Source organism: Hyperolius riggenbachi, chromosome 12 (genome assembly GCF_040937935.1).
Source record: "Hyperolius riggenbachi isolate aHypRig1 chromosome 12, aHypRig1.pri, whole genome shotgun sequence".
In the NCBI taxonomy this organism is placed as follows: Eukaryota; Metazoa; Chordata; class Amphibia; order Anura; family Hyperoliidae; genus Hyperolius; species Hyperolius riggenbachi.
The window spans coordinates 203,195,229-203,209,185 of record NC_090657.1 but is presented as its reverse complement, the minus strand read 5'-3'; the positions used below and the strand labels follow the sequence as shown (position 1 = coordinate 203,209,185).

At 46.7% G+C, this 13,957-nt stretch overlaps 1 protein-coding gene across 1 annotated transcript in view; it reads right to left on the bottom strand.

Annotated features, from left to right (window-relative positions):
• Positions 1-12,770, bottom strand: part of LOC137541028 (uncharacterized) — a 70,200-nt gene extending 57,430 nt beyond the window's left edge. The window contains exons 1-2 of the mRNA XM_068262174.1: positions 12,726-12,770; positions 7,672-9,077 (exon numbers count right to left, since the gene is read on the bottom strand). Of these exons, the coding sequence (XP_068118275.1) occupies positions 7,672-9,077; positions 12,726-12,759 (1,440 nt within the window). The 5' untranslated portion in view covers positions 12,760-12,770. The remainder of the gene's footprint in view (positions 1-7,671; positions 9,078-12,725) is intronic.
• Between the last annotated feature and the right edge of the window lie 1,187 nt (positions 12,771-13,957).

Sequence of the window (13,957 nt, the reverse complement as noted above, 5' to 3'; positions counted from 1 at the left end):
CATAGGTCCCAGCTCATCAGTGCCCCAACATAAGTCCCAGGTCAGTAGTGCATCAACATAGGTCCCAGCTCATCAGTGCCCCAACATAGGTCCCAGCTCATCAGTGCCCCAACATAAGTCCCAGGTCAGTAGTGCATCAACATAGGTCCCAGCTCATCAGTGCCCCAACATAGGTCCCAGCTCATCAGTGTCCCAACATAGGTCCCAGCTCATCAGTGCCTCAACATAGGTCCCAGCTCATCAGTGCCCCAACATAGGTCCCAGCTCATCAGTGCCCCAACATAGGTCCCAGCTCATCAGTGCCCCAACATTGGTCCCAGCTCATCAGTGCCTCAACATAGGTCCCAGCTCATCAGTGCCCCAACATAAGTCCCAGGTCAGTAGTGCCCCAACATAGGTCCCAGCTCATCAGTGCCCCAACATAAGTCCCAGGTCAGTAGTGCATCAACATAGGTCCCAGCTCATTAGTGCCCCAACATAGGTCCCAGCTCATCAGTGCCTCAACATAAGTCCCAGGTCAGTAGTGCATCAACATAGGTCCCAGCTAATCAGTGCCCCAACATAGGTCCCAGCTCATCAGTGCCTCAACATAGGTCCCAGCTCATCAGTGCCCCAACATAAGTCCCAGGTCAGTAGTGCATCAACATAGGTCCCAGCTCATCAGTGCCCCAACATAGGTCCCAGCTCATCAGTGTCCCAACATAAGTCCCAGCACATCAGTGCCTCAACATAGGTCCCAGCTCATCAGTGCCCCAACATAGGTCCCAGCTCATCAGTGCCTCAACATAGGTCCCAGCTCATCAGTGCCCCAACATAAGTCCCAGGTCAGTAGTGCATCAACATAGGTCCCAGCTCATCAGTGCCCCAACATAGGTCCCAGCTCATCAGTGTCCCAACATAGGTCCCAGCACATCAGTGCCTCAACATAGGTCCCAGCTCATCAGTGCCCCAACATAGGTCCCAGCTCATCAGTGCCCCAACATAGGTCCCAGCTCATCAGTGCCCCAACATAGGTCCCAGCTCATCAGTGTCCCAACATAGGTCCCAGCTCATCAGTGCCCCAACATAGGTCCCAGCTCATCAGTGCCCCAACATAGGTCTCAGCTCATCAGTGCCCCAACATAGGCCCCAGCTCATCAGTGCCCCAACATTGGTCCCAGCTCATCAGTGCCTCAACATAGGTCCCAGCTCATCAGTGCCCCAACATAGGTCCCAGCTCATCAGTGCCCCAACATAGGTCCCAGCTCATCAGTGCCCAACATAGGTCCCAGCTCATCAGTGCCTCAACATAGGTCCCAGCTCATCAGTGCCCAACATAGGTCCCAGCTCATCAGTGCCCCAACATAGGTCTCAGCTCATCAGTGTCCCAACATAGGTCCCAGCTCATCAGTGCCCCAACATAGGTCCCAGCTCATCAGTGCCCCAACATAGGTCCCAGCTCATCAGTGCCCAACATAGGTCCCAGCTCATCAGTGCCCCAACATAGGTCCCAGCTCATCAGTGCCCAACATAGGTCCCAGCTCATCAGTGCCCCAACATAGGTCTCAGCTCATCAGTGTCCCAACATAGGTCCCAGCTCATCAGTGCCCCAACATAGGTCCCAGCTCATCAGTGCCCCAACATAGGTCCCAGCTCATCAGTGCCCAAACATAAGTCCCAGCTCATCAGTGCCCCAACATTGGTCGCAGCTCATCAGTGCCTCAACATAGGTCCCAGCTCATCAGTGCCCAAACATAAGTCCCAGCTCATCAGTGCCCCAACATTGGTCGCAGCTCATCAGTGCCTCAACATAGGTCCCAGCTCATCAGTGCCCCAACATAGGTCCCAGCTCATCAGTGCCCCAACATAAGTCCCAGGTCAGTAGTGCATCAACATAGGTCCCAGCTCATCAGTGCCCCAACATAGGTCCCAGCTCATCAGTGCCCCAACATAAGTCCCAGGTCAGTAGTGCATCAACATAGGTCCCAGCTCATCAGTGCCCCAACATAGGTCCCAGCTCATCAGTGTCCCAACATAGGTCCCAGCTCATCAGTGCCTCAACATAGGTCCCAGATCATCAGTGCCCCAACATAGGTCCCAGCTCATCAGTGCCCCAACATAGGTCCCAGCTCATCAGTGCCCCAACATTGGTCCCAGCTCATCAGTGCCTCAACATAGGTCCCAGCTCATCAGTGCCCCAACATAAGTCCCAGGTCAGTAGTGCCCCAACATAGGTCCCAGCTCATCAGTGCCCCAACATAAGTCCCAGGTCAGTAGTGCATCAACATAGGTCCCAGCTCATTAGTGCCCCAACATAGGTCCCAGCTCATCAGTGCCTCAACATAAGTCCCAGGTCAGTAGTGCATCAACATAGGTCCCAGCTAATCAGTGCCCCAACATAGGTCCCAGCTCATCAGTGCCTCAACATAGGTCCCAGCTCATCAGTGCCCCAACATAAGTCCCAGGTCAGTAGTGCATCAACATAGGTCCCAGCTCATCAGTGCCCCAACATAGGTCCCAGCTCATCAGTGTCCCAACATAAGTCCCAGCACATCAGTGCCTCAACATAGGTCCCAGCTCATCAGTGCCCCAACATAGGTCCCAGCTCATCAGTGCCTCAACATAGGTCCCAGCTCATCAGTGCCCCAACATAAGTCCCAGGTCAGTAGTGCATCAACATAGGTCCCAGCTCATCAGTGCCCCAACATAGGTCCCAGCTCATCAGTGCCTCAACATAAGTCCCAGGTCAGTAGTGCATCAACATAGGTCCCAGCTAATCAGTGCCCCAACATAGGTCCCAGCTCATCAGTGCCTCAACATAGGTCCCAGCTCATCAGTGCCCCAACATAAGTCCCAGGTCAGTAGTGCATCAACATAGGTCCCAGCTCATCAGTGCCCCAACATAGGTCCCAGCTCATCAGTGTCCCAACATAAGTCCCAGCACATCAGTGCCTCAACATAGGTCCCAGCTCATAAGTGCCCCAACATAGGTCCCAGCTCATCAGTGCCTCAACATAGGTCCCAGCTCATCAGTGCCCCAACATAAGTCCCAGGTCAGTAGTGCATCAACATAGGTCCCAGCTCATCAGTGCCCCAACATAGGTCCCAGCTCATCAGTGTCCCAACATAGGTCCCAGCACATCAGTGCCTCAACATAGGTCCCAGCTCATCAGTGCCCCAACATAGGTCCCAGCTCATCAGTGCCCCAACATAGGTCCCAGCTCATCAGTGCCCCAACATAGGTCCCAGCTCATCAGTGTCCCAACATAGGTCCCAGCTCATCAGTGCCCCAACATAGGTCCCAGCTCATCAGTGCCCCAACATAGGTCTCAGCTCATCAGTGCCCCAACATAGGCCCCAGCTCATCAGTGCCCCAACATTGGTCCCAGCTCATCAGTGCCTCAACATAGGTCCCAGCTCATCAGTGCCCCAACATAGGTCCCAGCTCATCAGTGCCCCAACATAGGTCCCAGCTCATCAGTGTCCCAACATAGGTCCCAGCTCATCAGTGCCCCAACATAGGTCCCAGCTCATCAGTGCCCCAACATAGGTCTCAGCTCATCAGTGCCCCAACATAGGCCCCAGCTCATCAGTGCCCCAACATTGGTCCCAGCTCATCAGTGCCTCAACATAGGTCCCAGCTCATCAGTGCCCCAACATAGGTCCCAGGTCATCAGTGCCCCAACATAGGTCCCAGCTCATCAGTGCCCAACATAGGTCCCAGCTCATCAGTGCCCCAACATAGGTCTCAGCTCATCAGTGCCCCAACATAGGCCCCAGCTCATCAGTGCCCCAACATAGGACCCAGCTCATCAGTGCCCCAACATAGGTCCCAGCTCATCAGTGCCCCAACATAGGTCTCAGCTCATCAGTGCCCCAACATAGGTCCCAGTTCATCAGTGCCCCAACATAGGTCCCAGCTCATCAGTGCCCCAACATAGGTCCCAGCTCATCAGTGCCCCAACATAGGTCCCAGATTCTCAGAGTCCCCAAATATGTCCCAGTTTCTCAGTGATGCCCCAAGATTTGTTCCAGCTACTCAGTGCAAGCGCTGTCTCCCAAAATATATCTCAGATTTTCACTGTCCACAAAACATCTTCTTATTGTCACAAAAATACTTAATATCAAAAATTATTGCGGCCCGGCCAGACATGCACCCCATCATGCCCCCGTAGCTGGGTGCATTCTGTGTTCGCATAACACTCCCAGGGACAGGAGCATGACAGGGGAGCACACCTGGCTGGGCCTCGCATGCACAATGAAGCGCGACTCGGCTTTTTTTTTTATGGCACTATTGCAAGTGTCAGGAACCATCTGGGGAGACAGCGAGGGACGAGCGGCCTCAAAGGGGCTTAAGGAAACCCCAGGTAAGTATGGTACTTAAGACGCTTCTTGTCTCAGGTTCTCTTTAAAGAAAAAAAAATGGTGCACTGATGATTTACAGAAAAGAATAAATCAAACACTAACAAACGTTATAGGCCACAGTAAAATAAAAGGCATAAATGATGGAAGGAATACTGACGTTTCTGTTGGTCTGATCCAGTTCCTAGAGCCCGTTCCTACTAGGGGGGCTTTACAGTGTTTCCCTTGCATGCAAATTCAGACAGGGTATAGCAGCCTATTCACAGGCTGCTTCTGAATTTGCATGCAGGGAAAAAATGTAGTACCTGCAGAATTTATTTCAGACAACGCATCAGAATCCCTATAGCTGCGCATGGCATGGCTAGAGGAATTCGTAGGGAGACTCGCATCAGCACAAGTGATGGCATCCATCTCAGAGACAGACACCAGCACAAGTGCAAATGGGCCCTTAGGGTTACAATTGTAGTTGGTTTAAAAGAAACCCGAGGTGTAAGACCTATGGAAGCTGCCGTATTTATTTCCTTTTAATCAATACTAGTAGCCTGGCAGCCCCGCTGATCTTTCTGGTCATGCAGCTAATCTTGTCTGATTTGTCATAGAGCTGCATGATGTCTAAAGAAAAAACATGTTAGCCTCCATATCTCTCTCACCTCAGGTTTCCTTTAACAACTGGTCTGCTGGGGTTAGAGTGGTTCTTTAAAGTGATCCCGATTCGAAGCTCACTCCCAAAAACAGATACACACCTTAAAAGAGGGAAGCCTTCGGATCCAATTGAGACTTCCCTCTCTACTCATACAGTGGCTTGCAAAAGTATTCGGCCCCCTTGAAGTTTTCCACATTTTGTCACATTACTGCCACAAACATGAATCAATTTTATTGGAATTCCACATGAAAGACCAACACAAAGTGGTGTACATCTGAGAAGTGGATGAAAATCATACAGGATTCCAAACATTTTTTACAAATAAATAACTGCAAAGTGGTGTGTGCGTAATTATTCAGTCCCCTTTGGTCTAAGTGCAGTCAGTTGCCAGTAGACATTGCCTGATGAGTGCTAATGACTAAATAGAGTGCACCAGTGTGTAATCTAATGTCAGTACAAATACAGCTACTCTGTGACGGCCTCAGAGGTTGTCTACGAATATTGGGAGCAACAACACCGTGAAGTCCAAAGAACACACCAGACAGGTCAGGGATAAAGTTATTGAGAAATTTAAAGCAGACTTAGGCTACAACATGATTTCCAAAGCCTTGAACATCCCACGGAGCACTGTTCAAGTTATCATTCAGAAATGGAAGGAGTATGGCACAACTGTAAACCTACCAAGACAAGGCCATCCACCTAAACTCACAGGCCGAACAAGGAGAGCGCTGATCAGAAATGCAGTCAAGAGGCCCATGGTGACTCTGGATGAGCTGCAGAGATCTACAGTTCAGGTGGGGAAAATTGTCTATAGGACAACTATTAATCGTGCACTGCACAAAGTTGACCTTTATGGAAGAGTGGCAAGAAGAAAGCCAATGTTAACAGAAAAGCATAAAAAGTCCCGTTTGCAGTTTTCCACAAGCCATGTGGGGGACACAGCAAGCACGTGGAAGAAGGTGCTCTGGTCAGATGAGACCAAAATGGAACTTTTTGGCCAAAATGCAAAACGCTATGTGTGGCGGAAAACTAACACTGCACTTCACTCTGAACACAACTGTCAAATATGGTGGTGGCAGCATCATTCTCTGGGGATGCTTCTCTTTAGCAGGGACAGGGAAGCTGGTCAGAGTTGATGGGAAGATGGATGGAGCCAAATACAGGGCAATCTTGGAAGAAAACCTCTTGGAGTCTGCAAAAGACTTGAGAGTGGGGTAGTGGTTCACCTTCCAGCAGGACAACGACCCTAAACATAAAGCCAGGGTAACAATGGAATGGATTAAAACAAAACATATTCATGTGTTAGAATGGCCCAGTCAAAGCCCAGATCTAAATCCAATCGAGAATCTATGCCAATATCTGAAAACTGCTGTTCAGAAACGCTGACCATCTAATCTGACTGAGCTGGAGCTGTTTTGCAAAGAAGAGTGGGCAAGGATTTCAGTCTCTAGATGTGCAAAGCAGGTAGAGACATACCCTAAAAGACTGGCAGCTGTAATTGCAGCAAAAGGTGGTTCTACAAAGTATTGACTCAGGGGGCTGAATAATTACGCACACCCCACTTTGCAGTTATTTGTAAAAAAATGTTTGGAATCATGTATGATTTTCGTTCCACTTCTCACATGTACACCACTTTGTATTGGTCTTTCACGTGGAATTCCAATAAAATGGATTCATGTTTGTGGCAGTAATGTGACAAAATGTAAAAACCTCAAGGGGCCGAATACCTTTGCAAGCCACTGTATATCCCCTGTCACTGAGAGTGGATCCCCTCCAGATCGAGGCCGCTCCTTCTCCTCTTGCAGCATGGCCACGTATGCGCAGTAGCACGGAACCCTCGGCTCTAGCTTGCTTCGCACGTGTGGGCGGGCTCGTGCGGCCATGCTAGAGGGAGAAGAGCTGTGCAGCTCCAATAAGATTAGCAACAATGCATTGCCGCTAATCTTTGAGATGGTCATGGTCAGCGACGGGGGACCTTAGAATAGAGAGGGAAGCCTCAATAGGATCCTGAGGATTACCTCTGTTTAGGTAAGTATCTAATTTTGTACTGTAGCTTCAGTTCGGGTACAATATAAGGCACCTGCTTGGGGGGGGGGGGTGCAGGGTTTGGATGAGCATTACTACTTACCTATGGGGAGCTGCTCCTCTGGGCCTCAATCCGTATGGGCTCCGCAGCTGTGGAATTTTAACTTCCGAACAGCAGTCTTTCTCACACGCACCATGATCCATGGACTACATCACCTGGCGTGCATTACAAATTTGTCAGCTTCAGTTGCTCTCTGGAAAACATGGCGGATCCCATAGGGACAAGGGGCCAGAGGAGCAGCACCCATAGGTAAGTAGTGACGCTCACTTCACTCCCCCTCCCCCCTGGCACACTCAATTATGAACCTCCCTTCCCAGTGCTCAGTTCCAAATCAACAATTTTCTTTGTATCGGCATCCATGCATGTGTATACGCATTGCTTTGTGCTTTGACCTTGGGAATCGCATTGACCATCACAGAGAATGTAAAGACAGTCATTGGACAATTGATCAGTCAAATCTCCATCTTTCACCCTCCCAGTGATGGTCAATTCCTGCAAAAAGAAACTTTTGCAGGTACCTATGAAATGTAGAGGAATTAAACATCAACCAGCCAAGAAAATCAAACATATCTTTGACTTTTTGAAAACTGGATCCACTTACCAAAATTTCAGCGCCTAAAAGGTAATTTCCTGCTGCATAATCTTCTATTTTGGGTTGGCTTTCCCAAAGCTCACAATAGTGTCCGTCCTCACAAGTAGAGTGCACAATAAGCTGGGTGCCAATAACTGTTTTTTTGAAATGCATAATCTTGTTGAAGCAGGTGCCTTCGGGACAGCGTTGACTCATTAGAAGTTTGTCGATGGCCGATTCACAAACTATGAACTTGGGTTCTTTTATGTTCTTCTCAATTGCTGGTAACTCTCCATTTTCATTGCCGTTTGGAAACAAATTTCCGGCGTGTGGGTCTGTTAAGTCCATACTGGCATCTGCACCTTCAGGATGATGGCAGCTTTCATGGTCCAAGATCCCCATGATGAGAGCTGAGTCCAATAAATCGTCCGGTTGGAGGTCATTCTCCATTTTCACATTCACTGCTAATGACTGATGCAAAGATGTTGTCGGAACAATTGGAGACAACAGAATGGCTCTCCTCCCTTCTTGATTTTCCTTGACTTGAGCGGACTGCTGTACGAGAATTGACGGATCTACAGTGCCACAATAAGAGTGGTCCAATTGGGAGGTATGGATGCATGCTTCAACTATTTCCTCCGGAGGTTCTTTTTTAATTTTAACAATCCTTTCTTCTACGACATCTTCGGTCTTTACTAAAGTGGGCTGCTGTACGGGAATAGATGGATCTTCAGCCTCACCATAAGGGTAGTCCTCTCGGGAGCTAACGTTTGCTTCAACTACTTCCTCTGGTGGTTCTTTTTTAATTTGAACAACCCTTTCTTCTACGACATCTTCGTTCTTTACGAAAGTGAGCTGCTGTACGGGAATAGACAGATCTTCAACCTCACCATGAGAGTAGTCCTCTTGGGAGCTACCGTTGTACGCTTCAACTACTTCCTCCGGCGGTTCTTCTTTAATTTTAACAACCCTTTCTTCTACGACATCTTCAGTCTTTATCTCGTCAGTTTGAGTTGAAACTTCTGTTGTATTTTGATACTTAATGCAAATAAATCCACATGAAGGGCTAGCGAGACGTGATGCTGTAGAAGCTTTAGTAGTGTTTGTTTTTTTCCGGCGCCGTTTTCTTGCCGGTCTCTCTGCTGAATCATCTTCAAAAACAGTTGGCACGGCGTCTTCCTTCAGGTACATGGTTTGCCTACGCAGTTCGTAATACTCCGGAAGGAAATGTCTTGAACACATTCTAAAACGGTCCGAACGCTGATCCTGCACAATATAGTGTTTCAATGGTGGTATCTCCGTATCTGTATATCCAGCATTTTGCAGCCACAGTTGAATTTTATCTTCATCCCTTGGTAACGAATGCATTTTCACACCTGAGCCCCATTTGCAGCCAGAGTAGTAGGAGCAATGTTTTGCAATACATTTTGGCATTTCTGGTTTTGGAGAAGAGATATATATATTAATTAGATGAAAGTATAAAGAACTTGGCTCATCCTGATATATGAAACTATTATCCCTAAAAAAAACAACCTCACTGGAAGGTATTTAGTGGCAGAATATACTAAAAGAGACCAATTTCCTCTGCTGTATAGCTCTGCTAGAGACCTACAAAATGACATAACTGTTACATATCTGCATTGTTATTAATCATGTATTGCCTGCAGCATCAATCAATTTTGTCAAAAGTAAAAAAAATATAAATTTAAAAAATGCAATGTTATTTTCAATAAAGTTCGGTATTTTTCAAGACCCAAATACACACGCTTTCTCCCACCAAAGTGTGTATGCGCGGTGGGCTTTCTCGTGTATTGACACTATACAGATAATTGTGCACTAGGGGAAGCCATGAGGAAGAGAAGATTATGCTCATTGAGCGTGATCTCTCTCTCAATCTATAACTTTATCTGTCTATCTACACACACACACACACACACACACACACACACACACACACACACACACACACACACACACACACACACACACACACACACACACACACACACACACACACACACACACACACACATATATACAGGATCTTCTCAAAAAATTAGCATATTATTTTTTGTAATGTACTGATAATGTACTGATAAACATTATATTCAAATACCCACAATATATTGTAGATTCAAATACCCACAACTGAAGTAGTTCAAGCCTTTTATTGTTTAAATATTTATGATTTTGGCATACAGCTCATGAAAACCCAAAATTCCTATCTCAAAAAATTAGCATATTTCATCCGACCAATAAAAGAAAAATGTTTTTAACACAAAAAAAGTAAACCTTCAAATAATTATGTTCAGTTGTGCACTCAATACTTGGTCGGGAATCCTTTTGCAGAAATGACTGCTTCAATGCGGCGTGGCATGGAGGCAATCAGCCTGTGGAACTGCTCAGGTGTTATGGAGGCCCAGGATGCTTCGATAGCGGCCTTAAGCTCATCCAGAGTGTTGGGTCTTGAGTCTCTCACCTTTCTCTTGGAGATGAAGATTTCATTTTTCAGCACGACCTGGCACCTGCTCACAGTGCCAAAACCACTGGTAAATGGTTTACTGACCATGGTATTACTGTGCTCAATTGGCCTGCCAACTCTCCTGACTTGAACCCCATAGAGAATCTGTGGGATATTGTGAAGAGAAAGTTGAGAGACGCAAGACCCAACACTCTGGATGAGCTTAAAGAAAACCTGTACTGAAAATAAAAGTCAAAATAAGCATACACAAGTCATACATACCTTCCATGTAGTGTACTCCTCAGTGTCTTTCTCCTGTCCCGCGTCCTGTTTGTTCACTATGATCAAGGGAATTTTCCGTCCTCCATTTTGAAAATAGCCATTACCCCATAACAGCTTTCTGGTCAGCACACAGTTAAACTGTAACATCGCCCACTTGAGCCATAGGGAAACATGAACATTACCTGGTACATCAGTTTTCCTCTCAGCTATAACTGACAGCAACTGATATTTTACTGACAGCAACTGATATATTTCAGATCTGACAAAATATTGTCAGAACTGGAAGGGATAATTGTCAGAAGAAAATGGTGAGCTTCTGAGAGGAGCTGATGGCAAGGTAACTATGTAATATTCATTTGAAGTTACCTCATGTGTTTATTTTAAATATTTTTACTCAGTACAGGTTCTCTTTAAAGAAAACCTGAACTGAAAATTAAAAGTCAAAATAAGCATATACAAGTCATGCTTACCTTCCATGTAGTCTACTCCTCAGTGTCTTTCTCCTGCCCCGCGTCCTATTTGTTCACTGTGATCAAGGGAATTTTCCGTCCTTCATTTTGAAAATGGTCATTACCCATAACAGCTTTCTGGTCAGCACACAGTTAAACTGTAACATCGCCCACTTAAAGAGAAACTCCAACCTAGAATTGAACTTTATCCCAATCAGTAGCTGATACCTCCTTTTACATGAGAAATATAATGATTTTTACAAACAGACCATCAGGGGGCGCTGTATGACTGATTTTGTGCTGAAACCCCTCCCACAAGAAGCTCTGAGTACCGCGGTACTCTGGGCAAACTGCCACAATGTAACTTTGTTCACAGACAGGAATTAGCTGTTAACAGCTGTCTGTAACAGCCAAAACAGCTAGGAGCAGCTACATAACCTGCCCACAGTAACAATGTCACCATGTAATACATGTCAGAATGTGAATCTGGGAGAGGAAAGATTTTACAATGAGCAAACACTGACTAAATCATTTATACATAATTATGGTAAAAAATGAAGCACTTTTTTTACTACATTATTTTCACTGGAGTTCCTCTTTAAGCCATAGGGAAACATGGACATTACCGGCCACATCAGTTTTCCTCTCAGCTATAACTGACAGCAACTGATATTTTACTGACAGCAACTGATATATTTCAGATCTGACAAAATATTGTCAGAACTGGAAGGGATTATTGTCAGAAGAAAATTGTGAGCTTCTGAGAGGAACTGATGGCAAGGTAACTATGCAATGTTCATTTGAAGTTACCTCATGTGTTTATTTTAAATATTTTTACTCAGTACAGGTTCTCTTTAAGGCCGCTATCGAAGCATCCTGGGCCTCCATAACACTTGATCAGTGCCACAGGCTGATTGCCTCCATGCCACGCCGCATTGAAGCAGTCATTTCTGCAAAAGGATTCCCGACCAAGTATTGAGTGCATAACTGAACATCATTATTTGAAGGTTGACTTTTTTTTTGTTTTAAAAACACTTTTCTTTTATTGGTCGGATGAAATATGCTAATTTTTTGAGTTAGGAATTTTGGGTTTTCATGAGCTGCATGCCAAAATCATCAATATTAAAACAATAAAAGTCTTGAACTACTTCAGTTGTGTGTATTTGAATCTAAAATATATGAAAGTCTAATGTTTATCAGTACATTACTAGCTGATGGCCCGGCGTTGCCTGGGTATGTATTTGGCTGGTGTTGGCTCCGCCCACTTTTTCTAACCCTAACACACAATTACTCAATGACCTAGTTTGTGAGCTTTTGTGGTCTTTGGCATCAATCATTTGCATTGAAATGTAACAAATCTGATTGGCTGTGGCTCCACCCCCTTTTCTGAATTTGAACCCCAGTCACCCAATGACCAACTGTGCCAGGTTTGAGGTTTGTGCCATTAACAGTACAAGGATGGCAGCTGAAAATCAATAGGTGAATTTTGATTGGCTTTTGTAGGCTCCACCCACTTGTCTGAATATTAATCCCAGTCACCCAGTGACCAACTGTGCAAAGTTTGAGAACGCTACCATTAACAGTGTAAGAATGGCTGCAGTTTCCATTTTTCCAGTAAAATGTGTGTTTGTCTCCGCCCACTTTTTGGTTATGGGGATAAAAAGTATCCTATATGTTATTCCAGGTAATGTACTACGTGTGTGCCAAATTTCATTCAAATCCATTCAGCTATTGCTGTGCGATTGCGTAAACATCATCCAAACATCCCAACTTTAGCATTTATAATATTAGTAAGATATAAGTAACTAGTAAAAAGGCCTGCCCGTTAAAAAACGGGCGCTAGGCCACGGCCGGCAAACCCGGCAACGTGCATACTGATGCGTCCTGCTCACCCGTCTCCCACCACCGTCCGAAGTATATGCACATAGGGAGATGTTGCTTGCTTGGCAGTTGGAAAAAGCTGTTATTCCCCACAATGCAATGAGGCTCTCAGACAGCAAACTGTCAAGTCTGGAAGCAGCCAGGGACACACACACAGGGACAGGATGCAGAGACACAGGGGTTTTATTATATAGGATATTAGTAAGTAAAAGAAACTAGCCGAGTGCAGCACCCGGCTAAAAGAGCCTGGGGAGAACACTTCAGAGGTACAGTCCCTCTTTCTTCCTTATTTGTCCCTCTTTCAGGACTAATGAAAAGATTTCTGTAAATATATGTATATCTATCACAGTGCATGCAATCAGTGCAGCAGTGCAGACACAGTGTCACGGCATTACAAAGATTTAATGTGATTTGTGGGAAGGACACCAGGCATAAAGCAGACCGTCACAACAGGGACATCTGCTCACGCGTGACTAGTGTCCAGAATCCCATCTGTGTCATGCCCTTACATCATACCTGTGCTGATTCTATGGGGTTGATTCACTACCAAAAATCACTCGAGCAACCTACTGTTACTTGTGCTATTTAATCAGCGTGCCTTAACCACTTGCCGACCGCGCACTCATACCGCGCGTCGGCAAAGTGGCAGCAGCAGGACCAGCGACGCAGATCTGCGTCGTCGGCTGCAGGCTAATTAATCAGGAAGCAGCCGCTCGTGCGAGCGGCTGCTTCCTGTCAATTCACGGCGGGGGGCTCCGTGAATAGCCTGCGGGCCGCCGATCGCGGCTCGCAGGCTAAATGTAAACACAAGCGGAAATAATCTGCTTTGTTTACATTTGTACAACGCTGCTAACAGTAGCAGCGTTGTACTAGATCAGCGATCCCCGGCCAATCAGCAGCCGGGGATCGCTGACACATGACAGGCAGGAGCCTGTTAGAGGCTGCACAGGACAGATCCGTTCCTGTGCAGCCTCGGATCTCTGGGGAAGGGAGGGAGGAGAGGGAGAGGGGGAATCCTGCGGTGGAGGGGGCTTTGAGGTGCCCCCCGCCAGCCACACGCAGGCAGGAGCGATCAGACCCCCCCAGCACATCATCCCCATAGTGGGGAAAAAATGGGGGTGATCTGGTCGCTCTGCCTGTTATTTGATCTGTGCTGGGGGCTGTAGAGCCCACCCAGCACAGATCTTAGAAATCAGCGCTGCTCCTTAAGGGGGGGGTAAAGGCTGGGTCATCAAGTGGTTAA